Raw genomic sequence first — 18810 nt, 5'->3', positions numbered from 1 at the left:
GGCTTGGTGGAAATAGTGGCTGGGTTTTACACTTCTGACCTAGGAGTTATGAATGAAAATGCCTAGTTGAGCATATAACTAGCAGAAAGTTTGGCTGAGAATGGTGGTGATATAGCTATGGTTTAATGATTTACCAGAGTAATTCATAACATTGGACACGATTTGTGTTATTGCTAAACTCAGATTTCACAGTTATTTCCTGGTTAAATTACTTTTGGCTGGGGCCAGCTTTAACCTCTTAAAAGTCTTACTTTTAAGTAAATGTGTAGATTAATATCGAAGTAAAACACTTGGATGCCCATTCCTGTAAGATGTTGAGTTCCTTCAGTTCCTAGATTGCATGAGGACATGGCCTGGAAGGACCTACAGCCATCCCTTCCCAGTCCTTCAATACACCATTGTAATGATTCCAAGGGTCTGGTGGTTTGGGAAGGTGATTTACAGCACAGCCAGACCTCAGTGTGTTTCTCAGAGGAGTAAATAATACTGAATAGCAGTGGGCATGGGTGACTGGGTGATTAATCCATTTTGATCAAGCATGGTTTGGGTTTGCTTTTTTTTTCTTGATATCCCTTAGTATGTTTCTATGAATCTCAACAGTGCTGCTTGCGATTGCGTTGTGGTTCGCCAGAGAACCTTCCATGTTGTATCGTAAACTTAAGTAGTGTGCAGCTGGAATAGCCTTAAGAAGGTGGGGAGAAGGTCCTTCAGATAAAGAACCTGGGAGGCCCAATCTGTAATTTATTATAAATCCTATAGGTGCACTGAAAAATAAGACAATAGTAACGTCACAGTCTTTTAACTTTATTGTTGTACAACTACTACTCGCAGTATTCAGTCCCAAAAATACTGTAACTACCTGGAAATCAGTTCAGTGTAAGACAAAAGTGCTCAAGAAATCAAGTTGATTGTGAATTTAATGACCTTATCCTCATCCCTGTGACGACTGGAGTCCTGCAGTAGCACACTTCAAACCCTATGGCCTGGGACACTTCACAAGCAGGCGAAAGAGAGGATTCCATCTTAAAAAACAAGGGATAAATTAGCAGCCAGGAGGAGCTGCACCCATTGCTGTGTCCTTTGAAGCACTGTGAGGCAGTGCTGCTCGCTGAGTCATTCTCCCTGCTCTCTGGTCAAGCCGGTGCTACCAAGATAGTAACTGGCAGCTGGAAAAGCAGCTCCTGTTGGGGGAATTGAAATCGCTGCTTGTTTCTCTCCGCTGTTTTGTTTTCCTCTGGGACTTTGTTTCTGGGTTGGTAACAAAGGCTCTAGGTTTCTGCTTTGCTAGAATAAACCTGCTTATTTTTCACTTCCAGATTTTATCTAGTGTGTGAATCCATTCAGATTAGGCTCGCGAGCATGTGGTGGATTGCATTTTTAGCAATAGGTTCATGCCGGGTAACGTGTGTGCAGGCAGGCTTCCAAGGAAGGGAACTTGAGAGGACGCTAGAAACCCAGTGATTCTATTATGTATTCTGCCAGTTTGTGGGGTCAGCTGAGGGCTGATGTCTCCTGATTCTCAGAAGCAGCCTGCTCTGACAGAGGTAGATCGGTACACTCTGATAAGGAACACACAGTGGAGAAACATCGCACTGTTTGAAGAACGCCCCTGATCATGACAAGTCGGGAGGAAGTGAACTCCCTCCCACTAGGCACTCCTCTCCCGCACGACATGTAATATACATGGGTCTTTTTATGAAAAGGAGCAAAATAAATGTCTTCAAAGCATCAGATGGGGGAAAAAAAATGCCGTCTTGTTCAAGAATTTCTTATTCTGTATTGGTGTTGTAGGTTAGGATGGTTATTCAGTTGGCTTCCTGCCTGGTGTCCCACATCACTGCTACACCTTAAGGAGGCTGAGGACAAAATGCTGAAATGTAAGTCTTTGGTTTTTTAATAAGATTCTTATATATATATATAAGTAGATTTTCTATAAATTTGTACTAAATTTATAGAATCAGAGAAGTTTTAAAATATGTCTTTTAGACTGAGATTTAATAAACAGGTTCAGAATTAGATTTCCATTTTTCCCTTATTTAGATATTTGATTGTAGGCTTTCTGCTTTGAGAGGGAGCTCCTATTTAAAACAGTTGTTTCCTTAGAATGTACTTCATATTTTATCAGACATGTCTAGCAACGTCATTTTTTCCCCACTCTTTCTTCAGGTATTACAAGCACATACAATAAACGATATGTGTATATATCTAAAGGAAATAAAATATGGACACTGACTTTCTCTCCGGACCTTTCACATAAAACTCCACTCGTTCTTCTGCATGGGTTTGGAGGAGGTGTTGGACTGTGGGCTCTCAATTTTGAAGACCTCTGTGAGAACAGGACCATTCATGCTTTCGACCTCTTGGGATTTGGACGTAGCAGTAGACCACACTTTGACACTGATGCTCGGGAAGCAGAAAACCAGTTTGTGGAATCCATAGAAGAATGGAGGAAGGAGGTGGGGTTAGAAAAAATGATTTTACTTGGACACAACCTAGGTGGATTCCTGGCTGCTGCTTACTCATTAAAATACCCATCAAGGTATGTGAAAATGAAGGAATTAATTTTCTGTATTTGACTAGTGATTTTTACAGATATTTTATTTTAACAGGTGCTGTATAGATAATTTTTAAGTAAATGACAGTGCTGATTTAAAGAAACTTGATACTGAATTTTAAGCCCAAAGTATTAATTGTATGGTTTCTTTCCAGGTGAATAGAAATAAGTAGATATGACAAACATGCTTTTCTGTGTACTTTTCAGTACCTCTTTGGTTTTATTCGGTACCCCCCTTGCCATATTATAAGGTTAAATTGCAAAGATCATATTTATGGGTGAATATTTAGTAGCATCTCTGATCAAAGACAGGTTTGTGAAGGGAAAACAGGCCTGTTTCTGTTAGACCTCCCAATATTATGGATAGCACTGAAACTTTTGAATACAGTTACTGTAGGTAATTTATGCCTATATGCTAGCAGTTGGCCTAGTGCTAGCACGATGTAAAAATTATTTTAGTGACTTCTTAATTTATATTATCTGTATGCCACTTCATATTCTTTGTAAAACAGCTCGGCTGCCGCAGTCTTGTAATTTGTCTTCATCAGAGGATTTTGTACAACATTGTGGTCAACGGCTGATCCATTTTTTCCCTTAAGAATAATTTATCTCTTTTTTTATACAGTCTGGTTATATAGTCCCTGGAGAGCTAGATTCCCACCAGCTGAGGTCATTCTATATCAAAAAAAGGACAGTGCTTTTTTTATATACACGTAGTGGACCCCTGTGAAAAACTATGAATATAAGTTTAGCTTTCCACATCATATAGCAGATTCTGTATTACACAAAATATTTTATTCTTTTATGTTCACATCAATTTATACCATATACATTTTTTTTTCTCTCTTTTGGAGATCTTGAAATAAATTCATACATATTTTTTTCCTAGAACACTTTACCTCTCTCTTTCCAAGTAAACAACAGCTGGCAATGATGTGTGGAAGTAGACGTGTCTAAATCCAGAATTGCAGTGAAGAAATGCAATCCTCTGCTGTAGGGATATAAACCTTTTATCTTTTGAGGCATAAAGCAACTTGTAGCTAACTTAGGTAGTTTCTTAAAGGGATCACTTAGAAGTTTCTTACTCCTTTTTCTGAAGTATGTGTAAATGGCACTATATCCCATCCTTGCGGGATATTATTACTGCCCCCTGCTGACTAGTATCAAGAGTGACACTTTATGTTTTCGTGCTTCACTATGATTAAGTTGGAGTTAATTAATTTAGAGGTATTTTAGTTTGTGCTCTCACTTTATTAGTGTTTCCCTGAAATTAAACTAACACCATCAAATTAGCAAATTGACTGATAGGATCTTAAGACAGCATTGAATCAAGTGATAAATATAGCACAGCTTTCAGCCAGATTATCTAACAATGCGTTAGAGGCTTAAGGGCTTCTGGATACTCATTGTTAGGAAAGTAAATCTGTTTCTCCAAGCTTAGATGATCCATTAATTTACTACAGTGTGCTGAAGTTGTTCATGGGACAGCTGAGGTTATGAATCCAAAAAACTCCCATTTAGAATATTCCCAAGTGGTGTTGGGTCATGATTTTCAAATACTGCAGCTTCAGGAGTACTACTTTTGGAATGATTCTTGGTCAACTTCCCATTATCCTGGGTTATCTTTTAGGCTTGATTACCAAAAAGCCAAATAGGAAGGAAAGTATTAAGAAAGGAAACATGAAAAGAGGCTTACTATATTTTTATTCATGTGTTTGCTGTGTTATGTTGAAAGCCATAGTTTGTGCACAGAATGTGTGGCTGTCCTGAACGGCTCCTCATTGCTCGCACTTCTTAGCCTCTAATCTCTCCTTCTTGGTTTGTGTAGTTAAATGCTACCCAGTCCTCCCTTACCGCTGGTGTTTGCCTCTGTGTGCAAATGCGCTCACGGCTGAGCTGACAGCCAAGAAGCATCTTTGTGAGCTTAATCCTTTTCAACTCCTTATTTCAAGTACAGATTTTTGGTTTCCCAACTGATTATAGTCCAGAAATAGCCGTTGGAATCACTTCTGACATCATTTTAGGCACTAAGAATTTTTCTGTGTTAAATAGCTAATCTTTGAAAGAGAAGGAAGTTGTGAAGAAGAAAGTAAAGATGATGAGACTTGCATGGCAAATCACCTTAAATATGCAAAGCTTTAGTTAAGAGTCACTTTTTCAGGAATTGGCAACATGTAGGACATTTAGAGTAGGTATTTTTATGTAATTAAACAGAAATGGACGGTTCCAGTCTACCAAGAAGAAATTGATTTTTTGCGTGAAGGGGACTTGCAGGATGAGGTGATTGATAGTTGCATGTGCTAGAGACTCCTGTTGAACTCTCTTTACTGAGATTCTTTTGAGTAATAATTTTATAAACTGTCTCCCTGATGTTTCTTTCGTGCCCTAAAACCAGTAACTTTAGAAAACATCTGTTAATTTTGCTCTGCCTCTCTCAGTTTAAATTTTACTCTGGTAACTTGATTTTTCAGGTAAATTTTCTCTCTCTTCTTAGAACAGAGATTTGGGATGGCTTGGAAAGGAAAGTCTCATAGCAAGTTTACTTAAGTGAAACAGTTGCAGTTATCTTTGTTTCTCTCAAATAGTATTGAGAGAATACTGCTCCTTCAAATAGTATTGACTGAGCATATAGACTAGGCTATTTTTAGAAACAGGAACAAGACTGGCCTTTTTTCTCAAGTGTGTGTGACAGTGGGTATCTATTGAATACTGTGTTTCTCTTTGTGACATGAGCTTCCAAGTTTCTGGTGTTCATATGTGTGATTAATTGCAATTTATTCTCTTTCTAATTAGCAATTGAAAGCAAACCGATTGATGAATAAGAAACTAGGTGATAAGGCACTATGATATAAATGACTGAAACAGGTTGCATAGTCCACAGATAGCACATTTCTGTCATACTCAGTCAAAGAAAAGTTCATGTACTCTAAACCTCTGAACCTTTTTTGCCAACAGGGTCAAACATCTTATCTTAGTGGAGCCATGGGGTTTTCCAGAGAGGCCTGACAATGCTGATCATGAAAGACCAATTCCAATCTGGATCAAAGCGCTAGGAGCTATATTGAGTCCATTTAATCCATTAGCTGGACTGAGGATAGCAGGACCCTTTGGTGAGTTTTAGCTGTTTTTAAATATGGTTTCTGTTTTCGTTGCACATAAACATGGGGCAGATGCCCCATTAAGATAAGCTTTGTTGCAAGCCCATGTCACCCACAGAGAAAAGAGCTGGAGGAGAAAGTGGGAGGGGTTGGTGAAAGATGGACTCTTTAGGACAAGAGGGCAAGCTCTTTCTATTAGAAATACTAGTATGATAGTTTATAGTAAACTACTCTATGTTATTGTAGGATACAGTTATAGTGAGTCAGACTGTGTGGACATCTGTAGGGAAGCCTGACAAAGAGACATGAATGTGAAAAGGGTTTTTTGTTGTTGCCTCCTGTCACATTCCATTTCGTTTTCCTTCCTGGACAAACAGGATTACCTAATTTGGTAAACATTAGAAGACAGACTCTCATAAACTCATTTGTCTTTGGCCTGAGTTTAGAGAAGTTAAATTGAAACTGGGTTCTTCCCATTAGCCATTTTGTTATTACTCTGTTTTGTGGGTCTCATTTGTGTCTTACATTACAGTGACAGTCTGTCCTTCATAGTTCTTCATTTCTTCAACAGCACTGATGAGATGTTAGATGAACTCTATATACCCTAAAATTAGGTAGGAATGACCAAAAATAATATGGTTTTTGTTTATGTGGAGAGTGGGGAGAAGGGTGTGATCAAATCTTGAATTCATCATATATATTTCTTCTAGAGGGAAAAGAGGTTATCTGTCAATTACACTCAGTTCTACAGGAATATCTGCTAGAGGGGCTTGGAAAAAGGTATCCTTTGGGCCTCTCACAACTTAAACTTGAGTGACCTTTTCATCATTTTTACTATTTAGTCTGAAGATAAGTCTAGTGGCAGGGGGGTTGGAACTAGATAATCTTTAAGGTCCCTTCCAACTCAAACTATTCTATCATTCTATGATTCACTTGTGACATTTCTAGGCTTTGTTTACATTTAAACCACATCTGTTTCCTAAATCTTTTTCTATAGAATATATATATATTTTTAATATGCTGATCTATTTGATCATTTTGGGGAGTGTGACAAAATTAGCTCTTCAGACAAGCAGCATGTTTTGCACAAACATTTTTTATGTCAAGTGCTAACTCGATTAACAGAACAACCTGAGGCATATGGAGCCATAAGCACTGATTTAATGCCTCTTGTGCAATAACAAATGTATGCATGAAGGAATCCATGTGGAAGAGTTCAAAGCTGAAGTTGCTTCCCTTAGCAGCGAAGTGCAGTCAAAGCCATGCTGCAGAAAGAGACTATGTCATGGCAAGGTGTCCCCAACTTAGCCTCCCTTACAGGTTGCTGTAGAGAGCAGTGCATTTCAAACTTTTCCATCTGTTTCCCACTCAACAGGTTATAGTTTTCCATCATCAACTTAACGGGCAATTCTTGACAGGTGAAGTGTAGTTCTTAGAGAAGGGTGAGTTTAAACACTGTGCTGTGAGGTGGGCGTCAAACCCAGTCTGAAGAAGGCACTGGGCCGAGGCCGGGTTTCCTTCAACATGCACATGTACCTAAGCTGCTGGGCAGGAGTGGCTGTCTGATCCTCACTATAAAGCCAGTTACTCTTGTTCAAAGGTATGAGTTAGGCACTTAAACATGAGCCAGCTCCTTTGGACTATGACGATGGTATCACATGGATATTTAATCAGACCCACAGGCAGATACTTAATCCTGAAAGACATCAAGAGAGGTATTTTGCTTTGAGTGGTTTCCAGTTGATTTGCATGCTTTCCTTCATTTAAGTGCAACAGTCACCGAGGAGACTCACAATATAGGTGTTTCAGTGCTTAGGTTGGATTTGTGAATTTCATTCCTAGAGGTGAATGGCTAAAAATTCCTCAGGGCAACAGTAATGTCACTGTAATCAACACCCTTTTTGTGGAACTCGCCATCTTCAGTGTTACTCTTTCTTTTAACGTTTCCATCCACACTGCAGAAAAACATCAGCCAGGCAGTTGGAAGTGTCTTCAGTAAACATTACAAGAATGAACCATCATTTCATTCATAAATTTGTTCCAAGTTTCCTTAACTCCTTGTTACGTTCTGCCCTGTAAATTGCCAGGGAAGGAGAACAGGTTTACGATTGAACCCACAGACAGAACACTTCTTGTCAAAACAGAAATTGAATTCTTAAGTTTGAGAACTTTCAGTCCTCTGCCTGTTGGAAATGAGGATGCTGTGGCCTCTGTGCTGCTAGCAGGGGAAGACACAGAATTAATCTCTTTATTCCAGGTACTCTTATTCCAAGCCAGTTGTATCATTTGTGTTTAAAAAAATGACAGACAGAAAAAGTCCAGCAATTGAACTCTCTGTAGAGCAAATACAAGCAGAACAACAAATTGCAGAATGTTTGTAAAATCTTCATTACTTCAGGACTTAAATTGCTGTTCCTAAAGGGAATTATTTTCTCTTGCACTATGTTAGTTTTCCAAACTCATTTAAAGCATACTCAAGGGCGTGTTGCAATAGTCTAATCTCAAGGTTAGAAAAACATAGATCACTGTGACAAGGTCCACATAAATAGTACCAGCTTTTGGGCAGGGACAGGTGGGGAAAAAGTGACGTCATCATAATTGCATAGATTAACAACAGCATTTTCAGTTGGTAAACCCAAGCAGTAAACTGCGAGCCTATCTCTTCAGCGATGAATAATATTCTTAGCCTAAAGTAGCCTTTGGTTACACTCTAGTGGCAAAGGTTGGCCTGGCCAACTAGAAGAGGCTTCTTCACTAAAGAAGTGATTCACAATAGAAGCTTAGCTTTAGAAAGCCTGAACTAGCACCTGAAGGGACCTGTTTCTCTACTTTGGCTGTTCAGAGAGCATGGAGACAATAGCATTCCTACGTTAAATCTCATACTTTATACAGGTGTCTTATACACCTGTCAAGGCTTCTACACCTGTTTTTCAGCATAGACTTCTGTTCTTTCAACTAAACACTAGTTAGATGAACTAGCTTCAGGAGGTGACTGTTCTGTAAAAGGAGAGCACAGAGCTATATCTAAGGAAGAAAAACAGCCCAGCTCTTTCAACAGTGCGTTCTGGCTCTGAACGGCAGAATGTTTTTGGCCCACCCAGTGCTATCAAAGCAAGGAGAAAGTGTTGGGATCAAGTGAGACTAAGCTGATAGCAAAAAGATACTCTGCTTAGCCCTTTTGCCGATCCCTTTTGTATGTTTCTTCTGTTACCGCGCTGGCCCTTCTCAGACATTCCCAATATGTATTCAGCAGGGATTGAATTGCCCCTCTTCTGGTGCAGCGTAAAATCCGTTAGAGTATTTATGTTTCATTCCTAAGAGACAGAACTGGTGGTGCAAAATGTTGGTTTAGAAGTCATCAAACTTAGCCACAAGTTTCAAAGTAACTTGTGTTTGGGGGGGTTCTAAGGAAACTACCTAGGCAATCTGATAAAAGTCTCTGCTAATTCTTCATTTAATAGCATTTTCTGCTTTAACAGGATTAAGCCTTGTTCAGCGTTTAAGACCAGATTTCAAGCGAAAATATTCATCAATGTTTGATGATAACACTGTGGCCGAATATATCTATCACTGCAATGTACAGTCACCCAGGTAAGTATGAGTGCTCCAGTGTGGATTTTGAAGTCTTTCATTTACTGAGTGCCTGCTACTCCCTCTGATGGCCATGGCACCAGTGTGCATGCTTGGGTTGGTTTTTTTTAATTGTAATGTTTATTGTATTAATTGAAGAAAAAAATAGCATTGCACTTTTTCTGAATTCCAGAAACTGAAAAATGTAAAAGCTGTCCTAATTCTGTATTTCTTCTAAACTACTTACGTGTTAATTGTGAGATAATTCAAGCACTAATTTTCATCTTAAAAGATTGTTACAATGGTTTAATTTTTAAAGAATGTCTTAAAAAACTTTAAAAGTAGGATATTTCATTCTTTTCAGTGTTATCACTCAGTACTGTGAAAACATAGGCTCTTTCTGTTGAAAATTACATGCAAACCTTGAAAACTTGTGTTTCTTAATAGCAAAAAATCCCAGCCTCATGTACTGCCATGGTTTGTGTTACCAAAAGGCACAAATACTCCAATTTAGGGAAACGACAGGTCCAATGGAAATGTAATTGTTTTTACTCTTTTTAATTACTTAAGTGGTGAAACAGCATTCAAGAACATGACTATTCCTTATGGATGGGCGAAAAGGCCGATGCTGCAACGGATTCCACAGATGAATCCAAACATTCCTATCACTGTGGTGTATGGAGCACGTTCATGTATAGATGGCAATTCTGGCAGCACTATCCAGTCTCTGAGACCAAATTCATATGTGAAGACGATAGTAAGTTGACTTTTAAAGCAGTTGGTTGTTTGTGTGGATTTGTTTAGATTGTATCTGGTTTTTATATGAGCTGTGAAAATGCTGGCCCTTTGACTTAAAGCCCGGGGTAATAACTTCCATTTTCTGTAACACAGAAAAAGCAAGTGAGAGGAAAGGAAACAAAAGACTATTGAGTTCCTGGCATGAGAAGGAGACTTACTGTAGCACAAGGAGCTGAATTAGATCTTTGAGCAAGGTCATTCTTCAGCTTTACAAAATATTTTACTCTACAGTGTGCTAATACAAGTAGGTTTTGTGGTCACTGGTATGTGTCTGGGGTTTTGTCTGTGCTTTAAACCACAGCAATCCTAATATCTGCATACACGCAGTCCTAATGTCTACATACACGTATGATGTAGTGAGGAAGCTCTCACAAACTGTTCTGATCTGTCTTTAAAATGCTTTTATTTCTCTGATAAGAGAGTGGTTGGTACCTGATGCTTAGGTTCTTCTAAGCATCTTTAAGTCATTAAAAAAATACTTAGTGTTGTGTTCCTAGCTGACTCATTCCTGTTGAGAGGTTTGGCATTGTCATTTAAAATGTGTGTACTTGCAGTTCGATGCAAATGGGCACACTGCATTTTTTTTTGTTGATTTCTTTTAAAAAAAACCAAAATTTGAAAGTATTCTTCACGCATTGTCAGATCTGTGAGCTGTGATAATTGACTATGTATATATGTTACAATGCTGTGAGGTGATAAAATGTTAGAATACAACAGCTGTCATCTTACTGGTGTCTAGATCTATCTGGACAGAAGTGTACAATATGTGGTGTTGATAGTATACTATAACAAGTCATTCAAATAAAGTTCTGTGAACTTCATCTAGCTGACATCAGAGCTGGAACTTGGAGAAAAGACATTGTTATTAAACTGTTTATGTGTGTTAGAGAGCACAAATATGTGTCATAAATGTTGACATCCAGACTGAAAGTGTCACTTAGGCACATCACCAGAGAGAAAGCTGTAATAAAAAGTCACTCTTAAGAAGTGTACAATAGATTGCTAGCATGAGCATATAGCATTCAGGCAGATTTTTCCAGTGCGGTCAATGGCTTTTAGAAGGGACTGTGGAAAACTTTATTGTATTCCAGGTTAAAATTCTGTCAAGCTCGATATAGATTCTAAAAACTAAATTGGTAGAAATCATAGGGACATTTAAGAGACCGAAGAAAGGAAGGGATTCTTATGCAGCCGCGTAAGGCTGAGACATGGGCTGGCAGTGACATCCTTGGTAAAATGCACAAAGATTCTGGGATTTTATTGTGTGTGTTTATTTCTAATTAATTTTTACTTTGAGTTTGTGGGGGTTTTTAACACAATAACTGCTTTATAGGCTTTGGTTAGAGATTTAAGAGGGAGGGAAGGGGAAATAGATTTAAATGCAAATTAATCTTGAACTGATTATAAAATGCAAAGAAAATAGGTCAAATACCTTTGCTGTACACTATGGCGTTGGCTTGCTTTGTATCAATTTTGGCAGAGAATGATAAATTATAGAAATAGGGTAACCACCCTGTTTGTGGTCACTTAAGCTGTTCATTTTGTTACATAGTTGTTGTGAAGTAATCTAGGTCACAAACATGAGGTTTCCCCCACGTACTGCATCATTATGATTTTACTTGTCCCTGCTTAACATAGTAGTCGTTAATTCTGAGGGCTGAAAATCTACTTCCACACATCTAGGAGATCCCCAGCAATTTAAGCTTTTAAGTTCTTAATCATTTATCCTAGCACCTTTTTTAGTCTCTTCCATGTCGTTTTTATAATAAGAGAATGCAAAGTATTTGATGCTTCCTCTAAAACACAGAACAAAAAAGTGACCTGGCAGAACTGTTTGGGTGGAGAATGAAGGGGGTGAAGATGAATCAGAAGTTTGATATGTAAAGCATGTTCGCCTAGGTTTGTTTTGCAGTGACTTGTGTCTGCTTGAACAGTGCTTTTTGTTTGACAAGGTGTGCGGTTGCATAAGCAGTAGTTTCACCCTCTCTTCCTGTGTAGCAAAGTTCCTTCAATGGGTGAAGCAGGCTATCATTTTTCTTTAGCGTTGACAGCCCTTTTTAGGCTGTACGATACCACCTCCTGGCTGCAGCCGTGCTGCCTGTTTAACACAGGATGGGTGCAAGAGAGAAGTTCCAGTGATACCTTTCTTTTCGAGTAATAACTTATCAAGTAAGCAACGCATAAAAGTCAGGTTCTTCACACATTCCAATATTTATTTATTTGTTATTACGTAGTTGTAATTTTGACCTGTTTCTTCTCCTTTATTCTCTAGGCTATCCTTGGTGCGGGTCATTATGTGTACGCTGATCAACCTGAAGACTTCAACCAGAAAGTGAAAGATATCTGTGATTCTGTGGACTGAGTCTCTTCTGTCCCTTACAAAGTCGTACCACAGATAGCATTTAATAGCAATACACTCTAGGAAATCACAAAATAATGCGGAGCTAACACAACAGGCTCTATTTGCACACTGTTTCTTCTAAGAAGCCATTTGCACACTTAAACCACTGAGTGCCTTCTTGGGGGAGGGATAGGGAGATCTGAAGCCAACTTTGTACAGCTTTGTTTGGAATTGGTCTTTAGATCATTGGCCTGTCATATGTGAAATTACATATAACTTTTTAAAACTGGAATTTTCTTCAAAGTATAATTGAAGTTTGCACATATTGAACTCTCTAAAAATGCTGAATTCTCCATTGGCACAAAGAGCTGTATCGATACCGATAGAATGTCTAAAATGCAATTTGGTTTCTTTATAAACATTTGTATTTTTTAGTTGACGTTTCATAGCAAGAATATGAAATTGATTATGTATTTTATTTTCAGAATACAGAACTCCATATAGAATATTTTAAGAGGATTTTTTTTTTAATTGGAATGATAACAGCTTATAAAGCTGATTTTGAGAGGGACAAGGCCAAGATGATGAGTGGTGTCAGTCACTGAGGTATATGTGGTAATTGTAAGGAATTGGGGCTCAATAGTAGGAAATCTTTCTTCTGTTGGATTTTATTTCCATTTTTTCCTTCTGTGCAACTTTTACGGAAGGCTCAGTGAGAGTCAATGATGTCACCAGCACTCATGCTTCCAGAAATATTTTGATATGTTGATTTCAGTGATTTAAAGTACAGAAGATGGCTTGTTAGTTACTCCATCTATTTTTAACACTTAACTGCAGGATTTGTTACTAGCCTAAACCTAACAATCATAGCTAAGTTGACAAGATTTTATTAGGGCTAGGGAATGGCCATCTGGATAGTGAGCATAATTCTCTTTTTAGATAGAAAAACCTAATCCACTTTTTAGTAAATTTGGGGCAGAGAAGAAGCAAAGGAAGAATATTGAAGTTCTCTAATTGGGAACTACAGCAAGTTAGTGTATTTTAGTTCACATGCAGCCTCCTTATAGGAAGGGTTGTTACTGGAATGAACAAGATCACTGTAACAGATTTTAATGACATGTTTTGGAGATTCTTTATATAATTATATATTTTAATTGAGTGTTTCAATATCAGAGATAATCCAGTCTCTGCATCTTTTTGAAATCATAGTTTGACATTAGTAGATTATATTAAGAAAAATACTTTGTCACTTTAAAGCCAAATTATGTGGTGGTTTGTTTTTTAACAAGTTTACATAAAACTGTTGATGTACTTTTGAGTATTAAATTGACTACTAAAGAATTCTTGATACTTTTATACATAGAGAATTTGAATTAATGAGAGCACCCTCTTAAAGCTTGAGTGGAATTCTCTGCATTTTTACACAAACTAAGAAATTGTTGCACATGTTTATGATGTGGAAGGACAAGATACCCAAAATCTTCAGGAAATACTCTGTGTTCCCAGCCAGAGTATCTTTCTTTCTGAAAGAGGTGTTTATCTATATGTTGCTATGTAAGCATCAGTCTTTGTGACTGCCTGGCTGGTAGTGCTTAAAATCTAACAAGCTAAAGATTTTAATTAAAATTAACTATTGAAGATGCCAGAAATTTTAAACAAAATTTTGGTTGTTTGCTAAAAGCTTGAATTCAAAATGGAAAATCAGAATATCACTTTTATTTTTGAGTATAAGCTATAGGTTATCAGTCATGCCACCCTTTAGGCTGATGCCTTCAGTAGGTATTTTTTCACCCTTTTCTGAGTCAAATTCCAATTATCGACTTAAACAGCTGGTTTAATTGTGTGCAAAAACCTAATGCAAAGGTATATTCTGAGTGTCCTCCAAATAAGAAAAGGTGAAACAAACTATTGGTATTTTTAGATAGCACTTACTGATGGGAATTCTAAATTCCACATCAAAAGATGGAAGTAGGGATAAAAATTGCACACTGAATGTGAATACTGTTTTTAATATCCCTTGCTTTTTCAGCTTGCTGTACTAATAAGACTTATTGCCTAAGTTTTGCACAAAAAAAAAAAATCTGAAATATTATGTTTGATTTATGTTAAGACATGATATTACTTTTGTAAGAATTGCGTGTGATTAAGCTCTGGAAATCAAGAGTAATTAATAAGTTAAACTAACCATGCAAGACATATTAAAAATACGGTAATGCTTATTTTCAAATGTCTCAATGTCCTTAGGTTTTCTTGTATTTAATTGAAACTGGTAAGCATTTGTCAATAAGTAGCTGCAGGCTCAGAATGCTGATTGTATATAGAAAGAAAATGTTTGTTGGTTATCTTGCAGGCAGTATTAGATACTGCTGTGAAGGTCACGATGGAATTCTGAATATCCTGTTGTGTGCAACATAACCCAATAAAGTTACTTTAATAAACAGCGTTAAGAGGTACTGAACAGAAAATGAATGGCACGTACCGAAACGACTTGGGAGCTAGACCTTTTGTGAGCAATTACTGTCTAGGAATAAGCTCAATTTCTCTAGAAGATCTGTTTCAGTGTGATGACCAGTTGTTTAAATTTACTGTGGCGAGCACTGAACACTGTTGGTGCTATTTTTATTACAACACTGTGAACCAAGACAAGAATCACAGGCATAAAGGCACCCAAAGATCTATCCTGCTGTAGCATCAAAATGAAGACAGCTGTGTAGCAGAGGCTAGGGCATAACAAAAGGAATCCAAAATATTAATAAAAATCCAAGATTAACTGTCTAAGTCTCCAGGACACGCTCTTCTTCCTGTGGTTGTTGTGATAAAATTTTATTAAAGTAACTTAGTAATATTTTGTTTGCATGGCTGAGTTTGTCTTGTTACTTATTGAACCCTGGCAGATTAGATTTTAGTTCTGAAAAACTGATTTTCAGAGAAGTAATTTATTGATAAGATTCTATAATAAAAGATTCACAACCATCACTAGCAAGTTCTGTTTGTATCTGATTGTGAAATGGAAATTGAGAATGCGAATTCGTAGGCATCAAGCTTGGAAAAATAGGTCCAAAGAGGGGAAATGCGGTCATCTGATTTCACTCGTCTTAAATTAATGCTGGCATTACTTTTAAAACCTTGTCTTTTTAAGGTAGCTACAATTGCTTGTACCAAATTGACGTGACAATCTCTGAAATGCTCTTTGTGGTCTGTTACAGTTTGTCCTCGAGTTCCCAGTCCTTCCAGGTTCTGCTTCTTCACTGGGCATAAGACAAAATTAAATACAATAAAAATACCTGGAATCAATGTATGGGCAGATACATTCAAGAATGCCTGTTTTGCTAGCATTCCTTGAGCTGTGATCCTCCAAAAGCCTAAGGCTAATAGTCAACTGCTGTTTAAATGAGTAATTTCTTGGGGCTTTTCCACATATCTGTGTTCAGTTCTGGAGTCCTAAGCACAGGAAGGACACGGATCTGTTAGAGCAGGTCCAGAGGAGGGCCAAGAAGATGATCAGAGGGCTGGAGCTCCTCCCATATGAGGACAGGCTGAGAGAGCTGGGTTTGTTCAGCCTGGAGAAGGTAGGGGTCCGGGGGGCACCTTATAGCGACCTTGTCCTACTTAAAGGGGGCCTACAGGAAAGATGGGGAGTGTAGTGGTAGGAAAAGGAGTAACAGTTTTAAGCTGAAAAGAGAGAGATTTAGTTTAGATATCAGGAAGAATTTTTTTACTGTGAGGGTGGCGAGGCACTGGAACAGGTTGGCCAGAGAAATCGTGGCTGCCCCATACCTAAAGATGTTTAAGGCCAGGTTGGATGAGGCTTTGAGCAACCTGATCCAGTGGAAAGTGTCCCTGCCCATGGCAGAGATATTGGAACTGGATAATCTTTAAGGTCCCTTCCAACCGAAACCATTCTATAATTCCATGAGTTTGTTGGCTTTTACATTGGCCACTTCACCATCAGCCCACCCTGCGATGGTAAGCATGGCAGCGCACCAAAGTTGCCAGAAGCCTCTGTTTGGGGTTTTATTTTGTAGGAGACACAAGTGAAACTTGTCAAAGGATGAGTCACTGAAGGTAAATAGGGAGAGACATGTTTTAGTGGGTCTGGTAAGATCAGAACAGGACACAGGCGTTTGGAGCAGCTGCTTTCTGGCGTTAGTGGCACTAGGTGAAAATGGGTGGAGAAACTTCAGGTTTTCGGGCAGTTGATGGATGGACCAGTGTGCAGAGCAGAGGCTTGTAACTGGAATGACAGCATACACCACAAGGAACAGTAAGAGCTAGAAAGGAATGAGGCAGCTGAAAACAGCAATATTCAGCTGAAAAGCGAGGGAGTGTGAATGTTTGCTTCAAGAGCTAGTTCAGCTCTGGGTGAGGGTGAGGCTAGTGGTGAGGGAAACGTTCAGGGTGCCTGGGGCTTAGAGAGAGCCAAGGCTGGCAAACGAGGAGAGAGGAGAACCTGGCTGATGTGCCTGGAGTGGGTGTGAAGTCCTGGGCTGCAGCAGAAGGTAGTGTGGTGCAGAAGGAGCGACAGCAAGATGACAAAGCCCCAGGCTGCCAGCATCTGTGCTGTGCTAAACTGAAGTATCTTCTCCTATAATTAATTCCTCATTGGCTCCCTAAAACACTGAAGCTTTGTTTTAACTACAGCTTTCTGTCTGGGTGCTGGAATAGGACAGCAGGATAGCGTTCCCATCTCCGCACTCCTTTCTCTTGAGTTTTTCTTGGACCAGCTAAGGCTGTCCCACAATAATGCAGCTTACCAGGGTAAGGAAGATGCCTGCTGCATCAGCTAGAGGGAATACTGTCTGGCAAGCTTGGAGGTACACCAGGCACTGTGTAGTTTTGATATCCCTGCTTTGGCTAAAGCTTGTCCTCTGGATGCAAGGGTTATTCCACAAGATGGGCACGGTTGCCTCAGACTGGTACTTGAATGGGAAGCATTTAAAGAATGACAGCCTCCTGCAGCGCTCGGGAGATCATGAGAAATGAGATTCTCACAAGTCAAAAAATGAGCTGATGACAAAGCATGAGGTGAGAGACTGCCTGAGGTAAAACAAAAAATCAAGACATAGAATAAGACTTGTCACTAATCATGAATCCATCTTTTACAAGAGGAGCGGAAGGCTTTGACTGTATTCCAGTTTGCCTCATTACATTTTGATTGTGGGAATATCCTACCTTAAGATTTGAATGTGGTCAGCAGAAAGCAGGAATATAAAACACTGAAAATTTGTCACATATATTTTAAAAATAAGAATCACAAGTAGCGAGAACATAGTACTGTGCTGAAATTTAGACATTTGGGAATATGCACATAATTTACAATAGTAATTAGCAAGATGCAAAGACAACACCAAAAGTTAGGTGTTTACTTGTATTTAATGCTTCACTTACAGAGGAAAGATAGGAAGCTCAGACAGTCTGGGAAAGCTGGGTGAGGGCTGTGAGGTGGCAGAGTGCGACCACAAACGTACACTAAGAAGTAGGTGTGCTTTAAAAATGAACTCCTGCAAAAGCAGAATCTCCATATATTTACAGGTCGGTTTCTGCACTCTTGAATTCACTTACTTCATGCATAAATGGAGCTCTATGTGGAGCAAGGTGAGGCTATCACTTCCTTTGCAGCTTCGTGATATTTCAACGCTTGCCTGATACCCAGCAGCCTTCCTGCTTTGACTTTATTTAAAACCATTTGCATCCACTCAGAGCTCATATCTAAACCAGAGGCTTAAACAGCTCAGTGGATGCAAATCCTCCAGATGGAGCACCCCTCTGAAAAGGGGATTATTGCTCACATTTACCCAAGGTTCGTGTTCTCCTTGGAATGGGATCTATCTCCCTCAGCTTGTCCTGCCGGATGCTGAGTCCTTGTGTTTGACCACGAGCTAGTGACTAGTTTTGCTTCTTGAGTGCCCTCAGCAGATGCTTTGATAAATATAGGGTTAAGGGAAATAACCATTCTTCGAACACTCTTCTTAGCGTGGGTGTGAAGGTGAAAGGAAGACTGCAGTGGTGGGGTCATGCACGGGGGAGAGGGAGCAGCACAGGGTGACTCCTGAGAGTGGTGGGATGGAGAGTTGTTTCCAGGCTTGCAGGGGCTAAGAGCTGTTCCTCTGCCAGTTCTGCTTGCTGCACGACCCTGACCCACAATTTAATTCCTCACATCCAGCTGTCCTGGGCTGCAGGATTAAACTTTTGAGCCTCTTGGGCACGTCTGTCCAAGAGATCCACTGGTAGATTTAGCCTGCTTGCTGCTGAAGTGTTCAGGAATATGTGGCTGTTTCTACACAGGAACTTTGCAGGGTAGGAGTGGGTGCAGAGAAAGCTGAGGAGAAAACCCTGTTACATCCCCCTGCACTGACTCCTGCCCAGCTTTCAGCCCCGTTCCATGCCCTGCAACATGCCTGGCGAGCAGCAGGTCCCCTATTTGGGGAACACCTGTACCTGGTCACAAA

General features: G+C 39.2%; 1 protein-coding gene across 2 annotated transcripts in view; it reads left to right on the top strand.

Moving 5' to 3' along the window:
* Positions 1-15563, top strand: part of ABHD5 (abhydrolase domain containing 5, lysophosphatidic acid acyltransferase) — a 32942-nt gene extending 17379 nt beyond the window's left edge. The window contains exons 2-7 of one of the 2 annotated variants that reach the window (XM_054059931.1): positions 1792-1877; positions 2167-2539; positions 5510-5664; positions 9132-9243; positions 9793-9979; positions 12293-15563. In XM_054059931.1, coding sequence (XP_053915906.1) covers positions 1792-1877; positions 2167-2539; positions 5510-5664; positions 9132-9243; positions 9793-9979; positions 12293-12382 — 1003 coding nt within the window. In that variant the 3' untranslated portion in view covers positions 12383-15563. The remainder of the gene's footprint in view (positions 1-1791; positions 1878-2166; positions 2540-5509; positions 5665-9131; positions 9244-9792; positions 9980-12292) is intronic. The other variant, XM_054059932.1, reaches the window with a different exon arrangement.
* Positions 15564-18810: the final 3247 nt, after the last annotated feature.

Source organism: Cuculus canorus, chromosome 2 (genome assembly GCF_017976375.1).
Source record: "Cuculus canorus isolate bCucCan1 chromosome 2, bCucCan1.pri, whole genome shotgun sequence".
NCBI classification, from domain to species: domain Eukaryota; kingdom Metazoa; phylum Chordata; class Aves; order Cuculiformes; family Cuculidae; genus Cuculus; species Cuculus canorus.
The sequence above is the reverse complement of the archived record's forward strand: the minus strand, read 5'-3'. Positions and strand labels throughout refer to the sequence as shown.